Source organism: Vicugna pacos, chromosome 20, assembly GCF_048564905.1.
Source record: "Vicugna pacos chromosome 20, VicPac4, whole genome shotgun sequence".
In the NCBI taxonomy this organism is placed as follows: Eukaryota; Metazoa; Chordata; class Mammalia; order Artiodactyla; family Camelidae; genus Vicugna; species Vicugna pacos.
The window spans coordinates 25,674,391-25,695,407 of NC_133006.1; the positions used below are offsets into that span (position 1 = coordinate 25,674,391).

The 21,017-nt window shown below is 41.6% G+C and overlaps 2 protein-coding genes across 7 annotated transcripts in view; both read right to left on the bottom strand.

Annotated features, from left to right (window-relative positions):
• Nucleotides 1-1,940: 1,940 nt before the first annotated feature.
• LOC140687755 (zinc finger and SCAN domain-containing protein 23-like) lies at nt 1,941-7,104 on the bottom strand. Of its 2 annotated transcripts, none has more exons than XM_072945484.1 (4): nt 7,043-7,104; nt 6,161-6,670; nt 5,740-5,866; nt 1,941-3,234 (listed from the first exon to the last, which is right to left on the bottom strand). In XM_072945484.1, exons 1-4 carry the CDS (start codon nt 7,052-7,054, stop codon nt 2,420-2,422), a joined length of 1,464 nt encoding a protein of 487 aa, XP_072801585.1. In that variant the 5' UTR covers nt 7,055-7,104; the 3' UTR covers nt 1,941-2,419. The 2 variants fall into 2 exon arrangements, with proteins under 2 accessions (XP_072801585.1, XP_072801586.1); XM_072945485.1 differs by having other exon boundaries at nt 1,941-3,231; nt 7,043-7,101.
• Nucleotides 7,105-8,608: 1,504 nt separating this feature from the next.
• The window catches only part of ZKSCAN8 (zinc finger with KRAB and SCAN domains 8), a 30,651-nt gene continuing 18,242 nt past the window's right edge, over nt 8,609-21,017 (bottom strand). The window contains exons 7-11 of one of the 5 annotated variants that reach the window (XM_072945524.1): nt 19,986-19,995; nt 16,099-16,992; nt 14,460-14,575; nt 14,055-14,147; nt 8,609-8,868 (exon numbers count right to left, since the gene is read on the bottom strand). In XM_072945524.1, coding sequence (XP_072801625.1) covers nt 16,308-16,992; nt 19,986-19,995 — 695 coding nt within the window. In that variant the 3' untranslated portion in view covers nt 8,609-8,868; nt 14,055-14,147; nt 14,460-14,575; nt 16,099-16,307. Of the gene's footprint in view, nt 8,869-9,354; nt 11,183-14,054; nt 14,312-14,459; nt 14,576-16,098; nt 17,179-18,062; nt 18,140-19,985; nt 19,996-21,017 lie in introns of those variants that run through there. The other 4 variants (XM_072945520.1, XM_072945521.1, XM_072945523.1 and 1 more) reach the window with 4 other exon arrangements.

Below are 21,017 nucleotides of genomic sequence, written 5' to 3' on the forward strand. Positions count from 1 at the left end.
GCTCTATGATCTCTCCTGCAGCCTGGCTCGCGGTCCCCAGCCCTTTCTCCCTCCCTACCCCGCCGTCGGGCCGCCGGGCCGCCTACCTCTCTCCACGCCGCCTTCCTGGGGCTCAGCCCGCTTCACAGCTGAAATCACAGCTTCTGCGGACCCAGTCTCCTAGACAGCAGCCTGGCGTCTTCTTGGTGATTGTGAGTCGCCCATTGCACCCAGGAAAGCTACATCGTAAAACGGTAGCTGAAAAGACGCCAGACTTGGAGTCTTTTTTGCTGTTTTGCAAACAATCTATCAAAAAGGTTAAGGATGACTTCATCTTGTTTCTATTTACTTACCTCTATCACTAAACAAAACCCTCCTATGAAGTAGTGATTCTGCAGATAAACAAATTCAAATGAAACTGGAGGGTGGGGCACGGAATAAACTGGAGGGTAAGAGATTGCACTGTGATACCAGATCTTAATTTTTCAAAATAATATGGAAATCCATATTTCTACATAAAAATCTAAATTTTTAAAGCTGGCAGAGAATTCAGTTCTTAAAAACAATGAATGAGCTACACAAACGTCCGCCAAATGTATCTGATCCTAAGGATGCCAGTTTTCATCTCTGGCATAGTTCCTACTGCCAGGAAAGCTCAGTGCATCAGCACATTTCATGGGAGAATTCATACAATTGGCTGAAAATTACTCAAATGTACAAGTGTTCTGTGAAAGTCTGTATTTTAAATTTCAAAGTGTCTAACTTAAGGGAAATTTAATGTTCTATCCACTTCTATTTTTGTCATAGGTATTTACTGATTTCCCTCTGACCTTGTAGACTTCGATCTCCCAGGTATTTTGTACAAGGCAAGACAAAATAAGTGGTTTGATAGCAGTAAGGATGAATGATTAACACCTGCAGAGTTTTCTTGGTTGGTATTTATCCCGTCCCCATAAAAATATGAATATAGTGAAATACTCTACTTTTATACACTTTTGAACTTACAAACTTTCTCAAATTCTCCTAATAGTAAAAAGCACATTTCATTCAAAGTCTAAGTAGAAGACAACACCAATGCTTTTCAGACTGTTCCAGTGGCTGAAAAGATAAACTAAAGCATAATGAGGACATAAGCATCCAGGTGATTACAGAGGAGAGTGAGGGAGCTGAGCTTGAGGTATCTACTGGGTTGTAGCAATAAGAAAGTCAGAAGCACATAAGAGAAGCAATACAGACTCTGCTTGCTACCTGATGTCTCTTTAGTCCCACTACCGATATGTGATCAAGTCCAGCTGGTGTGCTGGATGGTCAAAGGTATTTCTGGGATTTTTTTTTCCCTTAGAGATAAACTGGAGGAGAAATGTATATCGCTGAGATTAAAACAAAAAAGAAAAAAAAAAAGGACATGAATAAAGAGCAGAGTTGAGGACACAGATACACATAGTTCTTTCCTAAAAACTATGCCTTTTTTTCTAAGTTGACAGAGTGAGCAGCAAGGCCTAAAACTTCCTGTGTTGCCTTGACATCTTTGAGCCTTGCAGGGACCCAAAGGCCTAACCATGGGCTCCCCTGCTCTTGCCATATATGCCTCCCACGCAACAGTAAATGATCCCCACTGGCTAGTTCCCCACCAGCTGGACTAGCTGCACTCCACCTGGTCTTCAACCTAAGGGGTTTCACCTCCTTCCCTGCCCACAGAATTATTCAAAGAAGCCAATCACATCCCCCCAAGGAAACCAGGGATCACCCCATCTTGTACTACAAAGCCTGCATTCCAAAGCTCCTGTTTGTTCACTCTGCTCCCAAGTGGCCCTCCTCCCCTGGGCTGTGAGTATATGTGACTAATAAACTGCTGTCAATCTCATCTGTCCAGGCCAGGGTCTGGTGTCATGTGTTTGGCCGTTCGCAGAACCACTGGGCAGGACTTCCTCCCTCACCAACAGAGTGACAAAACAGCAAGCTGTGTTACTAGAGGTCTTTTATTTTTCTTGAGGAGTCATTTTTAGACTCAACTTACCTAGATTACCCCTCATTTATATAACTTTAACAACAACATCACTTTCCTCACTCATCATGCTAAGTTCTCCTTTGCAAATAGTATGCACACTAACGATCTCAGGGGTTCTCTGTTCGAAATCTGAGAGCCACTGTATCGTCAGGCTATTCAGGGTATGTGATGATAGTGAATTCAAGGAGCAAAAGTGCTGAAGGACCACAAAGGAGAAGGACCAATAGGATGGGAGAAAGAAATAACAGCATCCACCACAGACTCAAGCCCAAATGGGAATGGTTTGCTCCAGAAGCTAGTTACCAGTTTCTTTCAACCTGATGTAGGATATCAGAACCTCTTCTAGTTTGACTACCTAGAATAACAATGGTAATGGAGACACCACACCCCGATCTCTTGAATTTATGACAGGGTCTGCATTCGGCATAGCTTTCAAAAGTGTTCAGTAAGGCCTGGTTTATGATTAAAGGCCTTCTCATAATTAGGATACAGACACAGACTCTGCCCTCTGTGAGTCCTCTGATGACGAACCAGGCTTGACCTCTGGATGAAGGCTCGGCCACATTCCTCACACTGATAGGGCTTCTCCCCGGTGTGGATCCTCAGGTGCTGAGTAAGGCTGGTGCTCCCTCGGAAGGCTTTCCCACATTCCTTACACGTATAGGGTTTCTCTCCAGTGTGACTTCTCTGATGTTCCATGAGCCCTGACCTCTGAGTAAAGGCCCTCTCACACTCATTACATTTGAAAGGTTTCTCTCCAGTGTGGATCCTCAGATGTCCGATAAGGTGTGAACTTTGACTAAAGGATTTACCACACTCTTTACACCTGTAAGGTCTCTTCCCAGTGTGGATCCTCTGATGAAGAACAAGGCCCGTGTTTTGACTGAAGGCTTTCCCACATTCATTACACTGATAGCGTTTTATTTTATTATGAATTTCCTGATGTGAGAGAAGGGCTGATTTATAACTGACGGCTTTCCCACACTGGTTGCATTTATAAGGTTTCTCTCCAGTGTGAATTCTCCAGTGTCGAACAAGCCCCGAGCTCTGAGCAAAGGCCTTCCCACACTCTTTACACTTATGTCGTTTTACTCTTGTGGGGTTGACCTTTGGCTGTTCTGATTTACCCCTACATTGAGTAAAAGTTTCTCCACACTTTGGATCCTGGAAAGCATCCAGTGAATTCCTTTCTTCAGAAATCTGGTTCAGAGCAAATTCACCAGTCATATTCCTCGCCTCACCTCCTGCTGAAAGAGCAAGTTGATTATGATTGCCACATGTCCCGTGTAAGGGTTTGGAAGAAAGACTAGTAAGAGTAATTGATACCATTACAGAATGCTTACTAATATCAGGCATTGTGCTAAATAATCAGAGTTATTATCCTAATGGTTTCTGACACTCAACGTACCTATGAGTCACAGAAAATAAATATAAATAAATAAAAGGCTTCAGGGCCCCAGCCCAGATCTAAGAACTCAGAATGGCAGGGAAGAAATGAAAATTTCCACAGAGTCTTCAAAGGGTCCCAAGTGAACATACCTTGCAGCATTCATCCCTTGTGTAATCCATCCCCCTCCCACACAGGATCTAGGTTGGCCTGTGACTTGCTTTATCCAACAGAATATGGTGAAAGTGATGATATGTCAGTTCAAGGACTAAGACTATAAAAAGGTGCTTTGGAGATCCCTGAGTCACCATGCAAGAAGTGTAGTTACCGGGCTAAAGAGATAAATGGACAGTGAGAGTGTAAGAAGACCCAAGGCCCATCCACGTCAGAACAGTTTCCTAGCCGTCTCCTGCCAAGGTCTGAGACGGGAGTGAAGTATCTGGAGCATCACAGCCCAGGTGAGCCCCCAGATAACTGTAGCTTAAACTGGTATCATTTCAGCAGAAGAACCACCCTGTTTATCCCAGTCAATCCACAGAACTGTGAGAGAGAATATAATGGGTGTTCCTTTAAGCCACTAAGTTTTGGGGTGGTTTGTTACATGGAAATGGACAGCTAAAACACAAAGTGCTCAGCCAATTTTTGGTGCTAACAGCACAAGATGAGCTGGGTAATAGATACAGAAACTGAAACACAGAAATTCAGTAACTAGCCCGTGATCACATGACTAGGAAGTGGTAAAGCCTGGCCTGGAACCCAGGTTTATCTGAAGCCAAAGCCTGTACCGTTTACTTCTACTACAAAAAGAACAGATACTCATGTAAAATTTTCAACAGTACAAAAGGTGTAAAAGTAAAAAGTCCAAATCTCCATTCATCTTTCCCCAACACGTGGTGTCCTTTTACTTTCCCCAGAGGTAATCACCATAGCTTTGCAGCCTAGTGCATCAGTAGGAGACTATTAAATTAATTATAATACATGTATGCAGCAGAAAACTAAACATCAGAAAGAATAAAGTAAGTCTATTGATAAGAAAAATATTATTTCTTCATGTCTTATCTAGGCCACAAACATTGACTGCAACTGAATGAAGGAACTAAGATTGTGGTACCCACTGATTTAAGTAGAATGTAAGTTGCATGAGGGCAGAGACATTGGCCATCCTGTTCACCACTGTGTCCCCAGTGCTTAGAATACTGCTGGACACATGGTTGGTGTCCAATAAATATTTGTTGCATGAGTGAATAATGTTCTGAATATACTCATTAGGTAAAAAGAAAAAAGCAAAATGCAAAGTGGTATGTATAATATGTATGTTAAAGTGTACCCAGGATTTGTTTTAATCAGGCATGGTAAGACAGGCAGACATGGAAAGGACTACACTCACAGATCCCCACGAACAGAATGCGTAGCCTGCCACGCAGGGCCATGTGAGAAAGCACCAAGGTTGGTCAGGAGGCAGAAGGGCAAAGGGCTAGAGCGAGACCTAGAGCTTTTATTGGAGTTTTCCCAGGAAGGAATGGGCAAGACGGGGCAGGTATGCTGCGTAAGTTTAGGATTGGATAGTGTGGATAATTCTGGCAGGCTCTGGGCTACAGAGATGTGCCCTAGTTGTCTGGCACCTGGCCCTCGGGTGATTTAGGGCAAGGGGAGTATTGGCCTGGTGTTTGAAAGTTGTATAAAGGAGATGACTGGAGGAGTGGGCTCTGGATTGGTTGATTTGTATATGAAAGGTCCACTTGCAGGGGAGTCCTTTGCTATCTCAAGGAATCAGCTAGCCCTGGGAAGGACAGCTTCTCCAGGATCAAGACCCCAAATGCCACAGCATTAAGAATACAGAAAATTAGAAAATATAGTCAGTACATTACAATACCACCTGCACTAAAAAGAGGGGAGGGGCTTGAATACACACAGAAAAAACTTGAGTGTATACTAGAGAATGTTAACAGTGGTAAACTCTCAGGTATGGAACTTTAATTTTCATTTTATATCCTTCTATACTACTTGAATTTTTAAAATGTAAGCTACCACTATTGTTCTATGATAACAGCTAATTAAAAATATAGTACTAGGGCCCACTGTAGTAAATCTATACTAGATCTGGACATCTGTATTTTTAAAACAGCTCCTTGATGATTTGGACTCACAGAATTGTAAACCACGGTCAAAACCCAGTTAAAAAATACCACATATCCCAATTCAAAATTAAATCAACTCTAGATATGCTCACTTTGTAAACAAACTTTTGGTGTTAAATTTATTCTACTTCCAAATACCACTTTTTTCCACCAGAAATACTGCTTCCTAGGAGATGCTATAGTCAGTGCTTCCAAAAGGTCACAAAGATTCACGTTCTAAGGCTTACCATTCTCTTGTAGAGGAATGTGCTCCCACGGATCACACTTCAGCTGGACAGTCAGTGACTGACCTGCAAGGCTTCCAGGTTCTACTTCCTTCCACAGCACTTGTTTGTAGTGTGCACTGCCTGGGACCTAAGGACATGCAAGTAGAGCTGGGTTTAGGAGAGAATCTGAAATATGGCAAGAGTTAACTAAAACCTCAGAGTCTGATTAAAAAGAAAATTTCCTATGGGCACAGGAAGCAGAATGATGAAGAAACCAGTATCTTAATCAATTCACAAAAGCAGCAGAGCTTTAACGGAAAAACAGAAAGACAATGCTTCAGCCCAGCACATCTGGTCATAAAACCCTTTTGCTTACCTATGCCCACTCTCTTTGCTGGCAGACCTTTGGTGCACTCATAAATGAACAACGGCTTTTCCCCACCTGTTGTCCTTTGTCTCCAAGTTCTGTCTCCAGATTTTCCAGCACAGTCACCACTTCCTCTCCACTCCTTGGATGACAGCCCCATACCCGGGCCTGGAGCTCCTTGGGCAGGATGGTCAGGAACTGCTCCAGCACCAGTAGCTCCAGGATCTGCTCCTTGCTGTGCAGCTCAGGCTGCAGCCACTTTTGGCAGAGCTCCCGAAGCCGGCTCAGCGCTTCTTGAGGTCCAGGGGCCTCCTGATAACGGAACTGCCTGAAGCGCCGGCGGAGGAGTTCCTGATAATTGTACTCGTTTCCTCGCTGTCCAGGCTTCTGTTCCCAAGCATGGTCCTCCTCTTCCTCTACCTTCACTATTCTCAGACCCTCATGCTCCTCTCGAATGTGGACCACGGGAGTCAAGGCTGCACCTTCTCTCAACTTGGTGGACATCTTAATTTGCAATGGCTCAGGATAGGATTCACTTGTCTTAACATCCCAGGAATCAGGAGGAATCTTAAGACCAGAGCGCTCCTGTGGGAGGAGAACCACTGTTAAAACAGCAAAATAACCAGAGCAGTCAAGAACTTATATTGTTAGTAATGAAGACTCACCACCAAGGTGATATTCCTGAATAATGGAATATTGGTAAGATAATATTCCTGAGCTCCACAAAAATAGATCAGAATTATTGAAAAAGTGCACTTGGCTGCTGATATACAGAAAAGTGCTACATAAATATTAGTATAGAACTGTTGTGGGAAGTAATGTCACATTCACAGAATTTGAAGACTTTTTAGTTTATAAGAACTACATTTCAGGAAGAAAAGAAGTACATGAGCCACAGGCTGGGGGCCACCAGAGCCCATTTGTCAAGGCTGTCTTTTATGCACACACACAACCTACCATCCCCTTCATAGAACTGCTTCAGCAGGGCAGGATGGGCTTTGAGATATCCGGTAGAGGAAAAGGAGGCTTCTTAATCCTTAACAAAGGTAAGGGAAAATGGATCTTGTCGCACCTTAGTAATCTTATTATGACAATATACACATGGGCAGAGTCAGTTATTTTTCCAGTAAAACCTTCATGACCTTTAAAAGAATCAAACTACTTATTTATACACGGGAGGAATACACTAAAAAGCCAAAAAATGGTTACAGCGTTCGTTCAGGGAGTAAAGCATAAAGCACCTCTCGGTCAGTTGAGACATTCCCCCGACACCCCGCCCCGCCTCCACTGTGTATAAAAGAATGAGAATGATCAACCAAAATCCGTACCTAGTTTACGCTATACTATAAAGACAAAATAACGACAAAGCCAAACTGAACAGTAGAGGCAGACTGTCACTGGAGCTCGTTATCAAGCATTCTGTGCACGTGTTGGGGGCCGAACAGGACACCCATGCCGCAGAGACCCTTCCCCGTCCCATCTCTGCCCTGCGGGACAACCGACATGAGGCACTCTGCAGCCCGGCTGGGGCGCAGCCCGACCGCTCACCCGCCGCTCTGGGGATGGCCGGTGGTGCTCCCCGGAGACTAGCCCTGGCCGGTAGTTAACGGAAAACCTGAGCCAACACCCCGCGAGCCAACCAAGAGCCCAGAACAGCGGAGCAAAAGGCGCCCAGGACCACGGGGCTACTTCCGCTGCCCGCCTAGGAATCCGGAGGCGCGGTCCTCTCTATGATCAACCCCGCCACTCCGCCCTTTTGCTTCCTCCTTGGCGTTCGGCCAGGGCAGGGGGATCACTTCATTCTGGTGTTTGGATTTTTTTTTTTTTAATTCCTTTCTCTCCCCCTGTTCTCTCCTGGAGAAATTTAAGCCTCTCTATAAAGTTCAAATCATCCACAACATTGCTGACATTCACTGCACTCCAGGAGTTAGCTCTTGAACCATTCTGATAGTGTAATTTACTACTGATGACTGAAATTTTTTTTTATATTCTGGATATGAGTAATTTGTAATATGAACACCAGATATGGGCTCCCACTTCCCTTGTTACTCCCAGTGATTTTTTTTTTGATGGAAAACAGCTTTTAAAAAACGTAAAATACTTTGGGGGGGATTAGGTTTATTATTTTTTGTTTTATAACTTATAAACATGCATAGCTTTATTAAATTAGATTATATTGATTGCTTTTAGTATTCTTTTCTACAGGCTGTTTTCTTTCTTTTTTTCTTCTTTTTCAGTTTTATTAGGTCGAATAATTAATTAATTTTTAAGGGAGGTACTGGGGACTAGGTTTACAGAAAAAAATGAAGCATAAAGTACAGACTTCCTGTATGTCCCTTCCAGCCCTCCCTAGCTACACACAAACGCACACAGTTTCCCCTATTATTAACATCTTGCATTAGTGAAGTACCTTTGTTACAATTGATATTGATACAGTATTAACTAAAGTCCATGGTATATATTGTTCACTGTGTAGTATATTCTGTGAGTTTTGGAAAATACATAAGCATCAACCATTATAAATATTATACCAAATAGTTTATTGCCCTAAAAATCCCCTCTGCTCCACCAATTCATCATTCCCACACACCAACTTCTAATCTTTTTACTGTCTCCATAGTTTTGCCTATTCCAGAATGTCATGTAGTTGAAATCAGTTTGCAGCCTTTTCAGATTGGCTTCTTCATTTAGCAAAATGCAGTTAACATTTCTTCATGGATTTTCATGGCATGATTGCTCATGTCTTTTTATTGCTGGTTGGGATATCTGCTGCTCTCAGGAACCTATGCAGAGAAGGTGACATTATGATCAGGTTAAGATGCCAGATAGATTCCTTAGTTCCTAGGGAACAGGAACCATTACCTGCCAGTGAAATTTACACTGTGCATAACCTGTGACCCAGTAATTTCATTCCTGGGTATGTTCTCCAGAAAAAATCCCAAAGGTGTTCAGACCAAGACTGTTTATAATAAAAAGTTGCTTGAAAGTGTAAATGTATATTGAAAGTAATGCCACACACAGACCAATGATTATTGAACATGAACTCAATTTGTAATCAATCTACACTGAGCACCCAAGGTCATTCCTTGACCAGGTCTGAGAAGACGGCAGATCCTATAGCAAACTATTAGAGGTCACTCTTCGGGATAAATTTGTACCAGCCCATAAACAGAACCCTTCAAGCAGTCATTCAACAGCCTTTGTCACAAGCGTTTTTTTCTGCATTAGTCACTATTTTATATATATATATATATATATATATATATATATATATATATATATATATATATTTTATATATTAGACACCAAGATGAACAAGGTAAATATGATCTGTTATTCAGCATTACATGTTCACCTGGTCCCCCACGTACATTTCTCATTTTTTTTTAAACAAAGAGTTAGGAAATTCTGTGAAATGATATACCAAAACACAGATATTTATTTGCAGAATTTCCCAGATTACTAGAGTAAGTCTGGTAGAAGTGTATGTATAACTGTTGGGTCCCATGAATCAATGTCAAAATCATTCTTAGAAAAACTTAAATTAGCATCACGAATTCCAAACAAAAAATAAATTTAATAAATAATGCTTGTTTTACCCAAGGTTGTGATTAGTCATAAAGACTTCCCCCTACTCTCTCTACCTTTACTGTAGAAAATGAAAAGCTAACTGTGTCAAAGACAGTTAAATATCCATTGAGATCTGACAAAAGAATGTTTTAATTCAACTTTGCCCAAAGTGACCTAAGTGTCTTTCTATTAACACTTGCCTATTTCCACAAAATAGTGCCAGTTAAAGTAATTATATGCAACTGGGTATTTTCCCTAATGGTGATGTTTGATTTTGAAAAAGTTCTATGTTATGCCTCTTATCACATAATCTGACTATTGAGGCTCATTTTTCTTGTGTATCCTCTGATGTTTGGTAAGATATGAGTTTATGAGAAGATTTTCCCACACTTGTCCAAGTCATAAAGCTTCTCTCCATTGTAGACTCTGATGTTTGGTAAGATCTGAACTTTGATTGAAGGCTTTCCCACATTATTTACACTTAGAGTTCTCTTTCCTGCATGGAATTTTTGCTACACTTTGAGTTGAGCTAACATTTAAAGTGTCCCCATAGTGGTCACACCTACAGGATTTTGTTCCAGTGTGGATTTTCTGAAGTGTAAGACTGAGCTTTTAAGTGACAACCTTCCCCCATTTTAATATTTGTTGGTTTTCCAGTAATAAGTGCTGGCTTCCGAAAGGCCTTTACCCACTCATTACATTCATAATCCAGTGTGGGTTCTTTGGCAGGTGACCACACTTGAAACACAATGAATCATGTATACTCTTTACACCCACAGATTTTCTTCTTCAGTGTGGATTCTCTGTTTAACAAGGCTATCACAGAATTTAAAGGCTGTGCCACACTCATGACACAGATAAATGAATTTGCTTATGTTTAATAAGACCTGAGCTCACATGGAAGGCTTCTGACACTGAAGATATTCTCGAGGGTTCAGATCACTCCAGTATCTGAAGGTTTTACCACATTCTTTATTCTCATTTTCAGGATGGCCTCTCTGTTGTTTAATGGGACTTGGGATTACACTGAAGGTCTTTTCAGGTTGAGGATACTCAAAGGGCTTTCTTGAAGTCTGGACATGCTGGTGCTTGGTCAGGGCTGCTGGTGTGTGTTGTTTTATTAGGGAGGGATATTTTTGGATCAGTGACTTCCATTCACTTTACAATGAGTGGATGCTTCTTTTATTACAGTTGAAGATGGAAGTTGTGTGCAAGCTGAACAGAGGATTTCCCATGCCCAGAGCATCGACAGGACTGAACTTAAGGACAAATTCTCCTGGGCAGGTATCTTAGGTCTCTTTATCCGAATGATACTCTCCTTGGCTTAAGGCAATATAAACTGTGCATACTCAAGGGGGCTCCTCCCTCACTTTGGTAAATTATTCAGAACCCATGAACTTGTTCAGTGTGGAGCCCCTGACGATGTTCCCACTTAAGTCTTCTGAACATCATCCCCCTCTGTGTTAGACTTATTCTGGAAAACTCTACTTTGAAACAGACTCCTTGTTTAATATCAGAAGTCACCATCTGAAAGAACAGGTTGATCACGAAATTAGCATCTTTTCCCCAGAGGCAGAAAGAGGGCATCAAACGTAAGGTATACGAGAATAGCCTACAGAGAAATTATGTAAAACACACCTCCTCTTATGTGAAAGTTCTAAGTAAGAATATATACTTGTTTTTCCGTTAATTTCTGCTCTTATCTTTAGTATTTTCTTCCTCCTGCTTTCTTGGATTTATTTTCCTGTACTTTAAGTTCTCAAAATGGATGTTTAGAGCTTTTTTTTTTTTTAAACCAGCTTTCCTTTTTCCCAAATATAGCATCTGTACTTTTACCCTAAGAAACCTGGAAAAGTACCCTGAACAAAGTAGGTCTAAATAAACAGAAGCTACTCATTATTAGTACTATCACTAATGCAGAGCAGAAGTAAAACAGAAGGGACTAGTGAGGAGACTCATTTATCCAAGAGCTCCTATGAACATAACAATATATAAAGTAGCAGATTAAAGAAGAGGTCATCATATAACAAAGCATTTTACTATCTATTTGGAGAGATTATAAAAACTTCAAAGCTAGAAGGGATATCAGAGAATATTTGGCCTTCTCCCTTATTTTTAAGGATGTTAAAACTGAGACCCAGCTAGGTGGCATCAGTCTAGGTAATAAGGTTACGTAGAGGTAAAGATATGTTGAGACCAAGGGCTCTTGAATCACACCTTTAAAGTTCTTACCAGCATAACATACTGGCTTTTAAGGCCCACTGTGGTGCATAAACAACCTTCAGATTGAAACTTTCATAATATTGCATAGTGGTTAAGAGAAAAGGTTGTCAAGTTAAACTTCTGGTTTCAATTCCTGGCTCTACCATTCCTAGCTGTACAACCTTGGGCAAGTTATTTAAAGTCTCTGTTCCTCACTCTCTTTAGCTGTAAAATGGGAGAATAGTAGTATGTATCTATATCATTTTTTATTGAGAAAAATATGTAAGACACTCAGAAAAATCCCCAGCACAGAAAGCATTCCACAAATATTGGCCATTATGGTAGATGCACTATCTCAATGGTAGATTATATTACTTTTGTTAGTTATTCACTGCCCTCTTTGTATGGATTATTTTTCTCCACCTGATGGATAGTAAGCTTGGTCATTTGACTTGCTTTGATTAATGAAATGTAAGTAGAAATGACATATGCTCCTCCTGAGTAGATGCTTTAAAAGCCATCATGTGGTCCTACCATTGTTTTCCTTTTGCTCTAAGAGCAACATATTCAGGGTAGGAATACTCCTCTAGCCTGGATCCTAGAGTGGTGAGAAGGTGTTGCAAGAGCTGCAACTGACATGCAACATTACCAGGAATAAATTTTGTACTGTAAGCCACTGAGATTTGGGGGCTGGGGAGAAGTTGTTGGTTACATAATAAAAAGCTAGTTGATCATAATTAGCCTAAGCTGACTTGTACAATCTCACAGCATTTCTGTACCAGGGGCTGCAGAGAACCTACAAGGAGTCATACATAATTTCTGCAAAGGACTCATAATCAAATGAGCAGGATAAGAGAGGCAAACAAATATATACAAAGCAAAACGTAAGGTAATTATCCTAAGAAATAAACAATGTGCTATGGGAGGTTGAAGAAGGGAAAAACTGGAAGTGGTTACAGGAACTGAAGTATATTTATGTTTGTTAGAAATCAGACATAAAATACAGCTCAACCTAAATAATAATAAATTCATTATTTTTTAATAAATTGAATAGTCACCAAATAAGACTTGTTCTACACATCTTTCAGGTGAACGTGGTCTCTTTCATGCTTTTTTGATAAAAAAAACTTTGGAACCCCAACTCAGCACCCAAACTGTGATTAAGAAGATCCAAAGTTTCTTTCATGAGGAATAAATTGGCTTTACTTATAAATTCCTTTACCATTCATGCCCATGCTGAAGTGGGTTGGCTGTATGTCTTGACAAGAATAAAATTCAGCTATCTATTCATCCATTCATTCCCTAAATTATTACAGAAAGGATCAGAGGTTGGCTACACAGAGTATGTCACAGGTCCATGTCAGAGAATTCAATCATGACTTTCAAGCCAATACTTGCCTAACACTTGCTTAAGACATCTAACATTTGAGGAAATCTACTTGATAGTCGTTTAACTTTCCATATATTTAGATTTTCTAAGTCTAACTCTTTTATAGGCAAGATTATCATATAAAGCAAAACCCTGAATACACCATCCTAGCCACATGCTGAAATGCTTTGTTGAGTTACAATTTTATGGAATAAAGTAAAACTACACTCACCAGCATGGATCAATCTCACAAACATAATGTTGAGAGAAGTAAGTCACACAGAAAAGAAAAAGACTGATATACCAGACTACATTAAATTTAAAAACCAAAGCTCATCGAAAGACACCATTAAGAGAATAAAAAGGTAAGCCATGGAGTTGGAGAGGATATGTGCATTCTCTGTGAAAAGGGCTCATATAGAGAATGTGTAATTCCTGTAACACGTGTATGAACCGAACAGGAACTTTCCATGAAGAATACCAAACCACCAATAAGCACACAGTAAGCTAGCCTACTCTTACCCAGCATGACACCTGTAGGAATGCAAGTGGTCTCAGAAGGACTGGCTCTCCTAACAATGAATAGTATACTGAGTTACAATGTAAAATGCAGTTCTTACTGCATAAAGTGTTTGACAAACATTAGCCTAGAGAAGATGTTTCACACTTCCTAGTAGAAAAAAACAAGGAATTTTATGGTCTGGCCCCCAGCGTTCTCTCCAGTTTCATTTATCACTACTTCCATAATGCATTCTGTAATCAGTCATGGAGAATTTCCTTCTTTCCCCCAGATGCACCAGGCTTTTTAACATGCTATTCTCCCCGTACCTTCCTTCATTCGTTTCACGTGGTCGAACTCTTTCTTCGAGATTTCATCCTCCTTCGAAGATTTTGCAGCCCTCTCATAAGTACTTGTTACACCTTTAATGCAAAGCATGCTGTATAAATCTAGTGGCTGTATCACTGTAATTGCTGTTTTCTATCTACTCCCTTCTCCCTTTCCCCAAACAGACTGTAAGCCGCTGAAGAGTGGGGTGCTTTTTTCATTTATCTTTGTATTCTTAGAACCTGGCACAAGACCATACCTAAAATAGAAAATCATTAATACCAGAATTTGAGTTCACAAGGAATAAACATGTTACACACATTTTGATCTCCTAACATTCAACTCTTCAGTAAAAGAAATTTCTTTTTCTAGAATGTCTGCTCCTTCAAAGTCTTCAGAATACTTACCACTTACTGCTCAGGATTCACAGTTGGGCTGGTCTGGGGTGGGATATGGCATCACTTTGGTGCTGATCCCAGAAGGGTATTTTCCACCCAGAAGACTGCGTCCGCAAACTTCCGTCCTAAGAACAAACCAAGACACCTGGGGCCAAAGGGGTAAACACTGAAAACACTGGCGATTACAACACAGACATGGGGTGACAGGGAATTCTCTCCAGAGCACAGCAAGGAGAAAATCACGGTCTCCTTCAATTGCCTAAGGCAGGGAGAAGTAGGGCAAAGAAATTAACACCTTCAACCCAGAAAAGCAATGTCAACTTCGTGGTGCTTTGCTGAGGCCCTTCACTGCTTGTAAATATGTGCCTTATTTTCTCTAACATGCCTTGAGGTCCTATCTCCTCTGCTCGCCTTCAGCCACCATGTCTAGGTCTAAAGTTACTTGAGTAGTGCGGTAAGTACCACCTCAATAATAGAAACTTCATGATGTGCTTTTTAACATGCATCTGTGGTCTCAGTGTCTGAGGGTACAAGCTGGCTCAGAGAATTCAGTGTCTTATAGCTGACTTGTCTGAATTGCTGATGAGAATTCAGGGAAACTGTGCATCCTTTGGAACACAAAGTCCTACTCTGAGGAATGAACACGACTTCCACTTCCCAGAGTGTTCCCTCCTACCTGTCCACAGTGCAGACCAAAGCAATCTGCAATTTCTATCAGTTTAGTGTTCATCTTGAACCTCAAACGTTTCAGGGATCAAAAGAGTTTCAGGCCTGTTACCCAGGAGTAAGAAATCACTACTAATATGGAAAAATAATAACAAAGCAATTCTTTTAAAGCCCAGATTCCGTTTGAGTTTCATATGCATATAGGATTTGAGTTTTAGGCCTGGGGATAGAGCTAGGAATTTAGGCTATAGTCGGGTGAACAGATCTCCTGGGATTTCCACAGACACAGCAAAGATATTTCCTGAACTGAATTCATTAACTGTCAACCACCTCCCAAATCTGAGCTCTTCTGGTTGATTACAGGTACCAAGTTTCACATAGTCACTCAAATAGATCCTTGAAAGTGATCCTAAAACTAATGCCAACCCCAACTCAACAACTGTTCCCCAACCTTGTTCGATCTTCATACCTGAGTCTTGGCATTTGTCACATTATACTTTGAGAAACACTGAATGCAAGGGTTAGAAGCACCTGTCACTCTGGGAGGTTTCTGTTTTTGTTTTGTTTTGGCTCAGGAACCTCGGTTAAGTTCTGGGGGTTCCTGGATTAGTAAATCAAAAGGCCTGGGGCTTTAACTAGGCAAGAATAACCTTGAAGGATTATCAATGGAATTCCTACCTAAGAGAGATAGTCTGCCTTCTGCCAAGAGGTTACTAACTCATTAAACCATCTCTGAGAGCACAGTATATCAAAGGCAAAGAAAGGAAGACCAATAGGTTAGTATTTCCAGATTCAATGAGGATTTGTGGTCCCTGGCTCACCAACCAACATTACTTTCAGTTTCAAAATGTAATGTTTCACCTGTAATATTGGTAGCACCAATAACAATAAAAGGCTTGTACAGAAGAAAAGTTAAAATAGTGTTTGAAATACTGAAGTCTCCTCTTACTAAAATAACAAACTACACTATGGTATAATTTACCTTGAGTTGTAAAACTGCATTCTTAGAAGTAGATGTGATTTTAGAGCCTTAGTCAGTCATTATGATGATGGAGTCATTTTTCGTTGACTTCCCATTTCTTCCACATTCAAGAAACTAAGTGTTAACTAAAACTAATTTTTACCACATTCTTCTTTTGGTGATAACTTCAGATATTAAAAAAAGCCTTTGTAATATCTTCACCATATAAATCACTGATGACACTTTCCTTTGGCATGTATTTTCTGGTGTTTTGTAAGATTAGAGCTCCCACGGAATGCTTTCCCACACTCGTCACACTCATATGGTTTCTCTCCAGTATGAATTCTCTGGTGATGAATGAGGGTTGAGATCTGGCTGAATGCTTTCCTGCATTCTCCACACTTATAGGGCTTTTCTCCAGAATGAATCCTCTGGTGATTGATAAGGGCTGAGTTCACATAGAAGGCCTTTCCACACTCCTTACACTCATATGGCTTTTCTCCTGTGTGGATTCTTTGATGTTTGATGAGAGCTGAGCTCACACCGAAGGCTTTTCCACACTCATCACACTCATAAGGTTTCTTACCAGAGTGGATTCTCTGATGTTTGATAAGGTCTGAGCTTACACTAAATGCTTTGCTACATTCATTACATTCATAGGGTTTCTCTCCATTGTGGATTCTCTGATGTATAATCAGGTGTGCTCTCACACTGAATGCTTTCCTACACTCATTACATGTATACGGTTTCTCGCCAGTGTGGATTCTTTCATGCACAGTGAGGGTTGAGCGCACGCTGAAGGCTTTTCCACAGTGGTCACACTCATAGGGTTTCTCTCCAGTGTGGATTCTCCGATGTCGAACAAGGCCTGAACTCTGGGCAAACTTCTTTCCACATTCACTGCATTTATACCGTCTTTCTTCTGTTGGCCTGTTCGCATGCCTTTCTAACTGGTCCTCATATTGAGAAGTTGTTTCATACTCAGCAATCTGTAAAGTATCCCCATTTTGTATGCCGGGTACTTTCTGGTGTGGTGGGTCCATCCTTACAAAAATTTTCCCTTCAGAATCGACACCAGGTTCATACCTTTGGTCTTGAATCCTGAAATAAGACGTTTCAAATGTAATTTATTCCCTGCAGCTAAAGTAATATTATGTGATTCAGACTTAACTAGTACTATCATGTTTGATAAATCCAGGACACACTGATCACATGGCAGTCAGATAAAATTTCTTTATTCAGTCTGTACCACCTCAGAATTATTGGAATAAATATGTTAAATCTACCTTTATAAAGGTATCTAAAGCACAAAATCTTGGATTTAAGTGAGTATACAATATATGCTTTCTACTTTAAAAGACTTTTTATCATATTTAACTAAATTGGGAAAAAAGACAAGAATTGAAGAGATATGCAGAGCTTTCAGCTTAACTGGCCTTTTCTTTGAAGCAAAATGAAAATATTTCAAGAATATCTAAATAAAGCTGCCAAGTGTCGCTCAGCCACCAAGGTCATAACAACACAAAGGAGAGGTGAGGGCACGGGGCAGAGAGAAAATAAGGTCTCCTCCGTTCCCCTCCCTCCCCTTCCCGCGCCCGGAAACCAGCCCCGTTAGAACCTCGAGGAGGGGCACTCGGAAAACTTGAGTCTTCCAAGCCTTGGAGACAGTGATGGGGAACTCAGGTGGGGTGCGGATGACTCTGGGGAGTCGGCAATGCCAGTACGGCCACGGCCCAGAGAAGACGGAGGAGGAAAAGGAAAGAAAAAGAGGGAGGAGGAGGAGGAGAAGGAAAGGGGAGTAAGAGACCGGAGGAGAGTATGAAGGATCGGGGGGGCGGGCGGGGGGACAGAGGGGAAGGAGAGGGGTCGAGGCGCCGGGTCGAGGGGAAGTCTGCGGCAACCAGGCGCAGCACAGAGTAACTTTCTCCGGGGCTCTTCGCCCCAGAGCGCACTCAAAACCCGCAGAGAACGATGAGAGGTCTCACCTGGGAAATCGTTAAGTGTTGCACCAACGGATCGGCGCCCGCCCTCATCTCGCGAGGTCGACTTCCGCAGAATCCCGCTCCGGTACCTAGTGGTCCGCTCTAGGATCCGGGAGGCTTCCCTCTCGGTGGTTCATGAGCTGACGACTCGAAAGGAGAAAAAGAGGAAAAGATTCTATTTACTTAGAAAAAGGCATTTAGGCGTTTGAGCTCTTTTAATCCTGCAGGGAAGATGTGACAGTCCTCCCTTCTAACATAAGAAACCCGAGAAGCAGGTAAGTTTTCCGAGGTTGGACGACCAAAACAGCGGAGATGAAATTTGAACATAGATCTGTTACAGTCCCAACTCCTTCCACTTGCCTCCCAGGGGAGGGGAACCGGCGAAAGGCTCCTCAGGGCTTAAGACTCAGAAAGTAATCTTTATGTTAATTTGTAAATTTAACACTATTCCAATAAAAATATGACCTTTTTAATAAGTAGATTTTGAAATTCATGTAGAAAAATAAGACTCTGCCCAAGAAAACTGAAAAAGAAGGGCAGTGAAGGGGCACTTGTCCTACAGATTTTAAACATAAAGCTTCAATGATTAAACAGTGTGGTACTGGTGAGTGAGATAGACAGACCAATGATACAGAATAGAAAATCCAGAAATAGATGCAATCACAGGCAGAAACCTAGCATATAAAGGTAGAAAATCTAAGAGAATGATGAATATAGACCTTTCAATAAATATATGGGGAGAACTGTGTAATCATCTGGAAAAACATTAAATTGGATTCCTACCTCACTCTGCACACCTGTAAATATTCCAAATAAATCGAAATTGTACATGTTATAAACGAAACCATAAAAGCACCAGAGGAAAACGTGGGGAGAAGTCTTTTATAACTTCAGAGTAGGAAGGCCTTTCTAATTACAAGCCAAAATCCAAAGGCCATAAATGAAAAGACTGATAAATTTTTTCCCCTACACAAAGAATCCACACTCCTGCAAGGTAAAACAAATAAAACCACCTTAAGCAAAGTGAAAGAAAAATAAAAAGTGGATAACATACTTACAACTTATATCTCAGACAACAGACAGCAAAGATGGAACTCCTGAGCAATAAAATATCATGGAAATGGCAGAGCTGAACTAGATTCCCTATTGTTCCACCCTCATGTTGAACTTAACCAGACTGCTGAGCATTCACAACCTCACACCCCAATCTCATTAAATAGAAACTTAAAAAGAAAAGTGTCTTTAGGTCCCTTACATCCAGAACCTTCATAAAATTACAGAATGTCGAAGTTTAACACTTACAACTCTCTTGTAGGGAGAAGGGTCCCTATAATTGATATTTCAATGGTGTATTCCCAGGTAGGAGCTGGAGACACAGTGTTTCTCCTGCTGCCAGAGTTGACATTTCTTAATAGATCATTTCTTGACTGTGTGCAAGAGCTGGGGCCAGGGAAAAATTTAACACGTGAAATTGTGAAGGAATCGCTGTATCAACAAATAAATCAGCAGAACACGCTAGTCCTAGGAAGGTAAGTAGGAGAAGAAATAATTACAACAAGTATCTAGATAGCATGTCTTTATGTAGGTAATATTCATGCAATGTAAAAGGCAGGTGCTTTTATCATCCTCACATACAGATGAGGAAATGGAGGCACAGAGATTATGTTATTTGGCCATTATGAGAATCTGACTTTAGATTTACATGCCTAAAAAGGAGGAAAAAATAGAAGAATCACTAAGAGACTAAAAGCCTTAAGATGACTTGATAAATACGTCTTTGTTGCTGCCCTATTTTCTAGGGCTAATTCCCTCTGGAGGTCCTCCAGCTTAGTCACTCTCCCAAAGACCTTCCCCCTCCCCTCCCCTCCTCTCCCTCTAATGCTGCTCCCATTCCTAGACCTCGCATTCCTCAGCAGAATTGTCAACCTGGAGCCAGCTCAGAGCAGTTTTCCAGTAACAGAATCCTTGGAACCAGCAAAAGCAGCTCTTCTAAAATTGGGGACTGCAATTCAGTAAAATTCCTCTTGAGGTCTCCTTTTTCGGGGGATACTTCTGTAAAAGAAATATTAATTTACTCAAAGAAAAAGACTGCTATAGTTGTTACACTAATGACTGAGGGTTATGGGAGTTAAAAAAAAAAAACAATGCCAAATAAGGGGCCAACTTGCAAAGGGCGGTTAGAGCACAGAATCACAGACTGGGATTAGCAGGCGTGTCCCTGTGCCACAGGAATCTCCGTGCCATTGCTTCGGAGCACTACTGGGAGAGAGGGGCGTCGGGAGAACAGCACCGCTGTTTCCGGAAGGCGGTTCTGCCCAGGCGTGAACGGTGAATTTACTGCTATAGGGAAGGGCGGTCATTTATGGTCAAGCCAAAATACAGAAATAAAGATTCTGAATTCTAAAGGAAATATGGGCACAAAACGCAGATGTGGAAGAGGAAACCTCTCCTAAATTAAGAGCTCCTAATACTTATTTCCAATCATTTGCAGTTTCTCCCTTTTGTTTGGAACGGCAAGCTGAGGGTCTGGTGGTCATCGATCCCAAGTGTACCAGAGCTACACGCTGTTAACGTGACTCGGTAAAACTCTGAAGACCTCAGGAAAGATCAGGGTATAATCCCGAGAGGAAAGTAGTCCCAAACTCCAGCTGCAGAGTCAGGGGAAAAATCCTTCCCTGGAAGGTTGCATTTGTGCTTATTGCCCACCGTCCCAGGACCGCATTTCGGGGTTCGTGACCACGCTCCACCCGAGCCAGTCGAGGGAGAGGGAATCTGAGGGGCTGCAGCTGAGCAGCACCCACACTACCAACCAAATGCAAAGCGGCTCAGCCTAAACAGCAGCAAGCTCCGAGACTCCCCCGCGGGCGTTAAGGCCTCATCACTTCCGGGGCGGGGCATAGCTTGTCCCAAGGCGGGCAGTCTGGGGGAGGGTCTGCTCGCCCAGGCCCGGACCCTACT

What these genes read in the sequence shown, in the direction of transcription:
- LOC140687755 (XM_072945484.1), bottom strand. An exon ending in TTGGAGACAAAGGACAACAG is followed by an intron (nt 5,867 to 6,160) that starts GTGGGGAAAAGC and finishes GCATGTCCTTAG; the next exon opens with GTCCCAGGCAGTGCACACTA. An exon ending in CATTCCTCTACAAGAGAATG is followed by an intron (nt 3,235 to 5,739) that starts GTAAGCCTTAGA and finishes TTGCTCTTTCAG; the next exon opens with CAGGAGGTGAGGCGAGGAAT.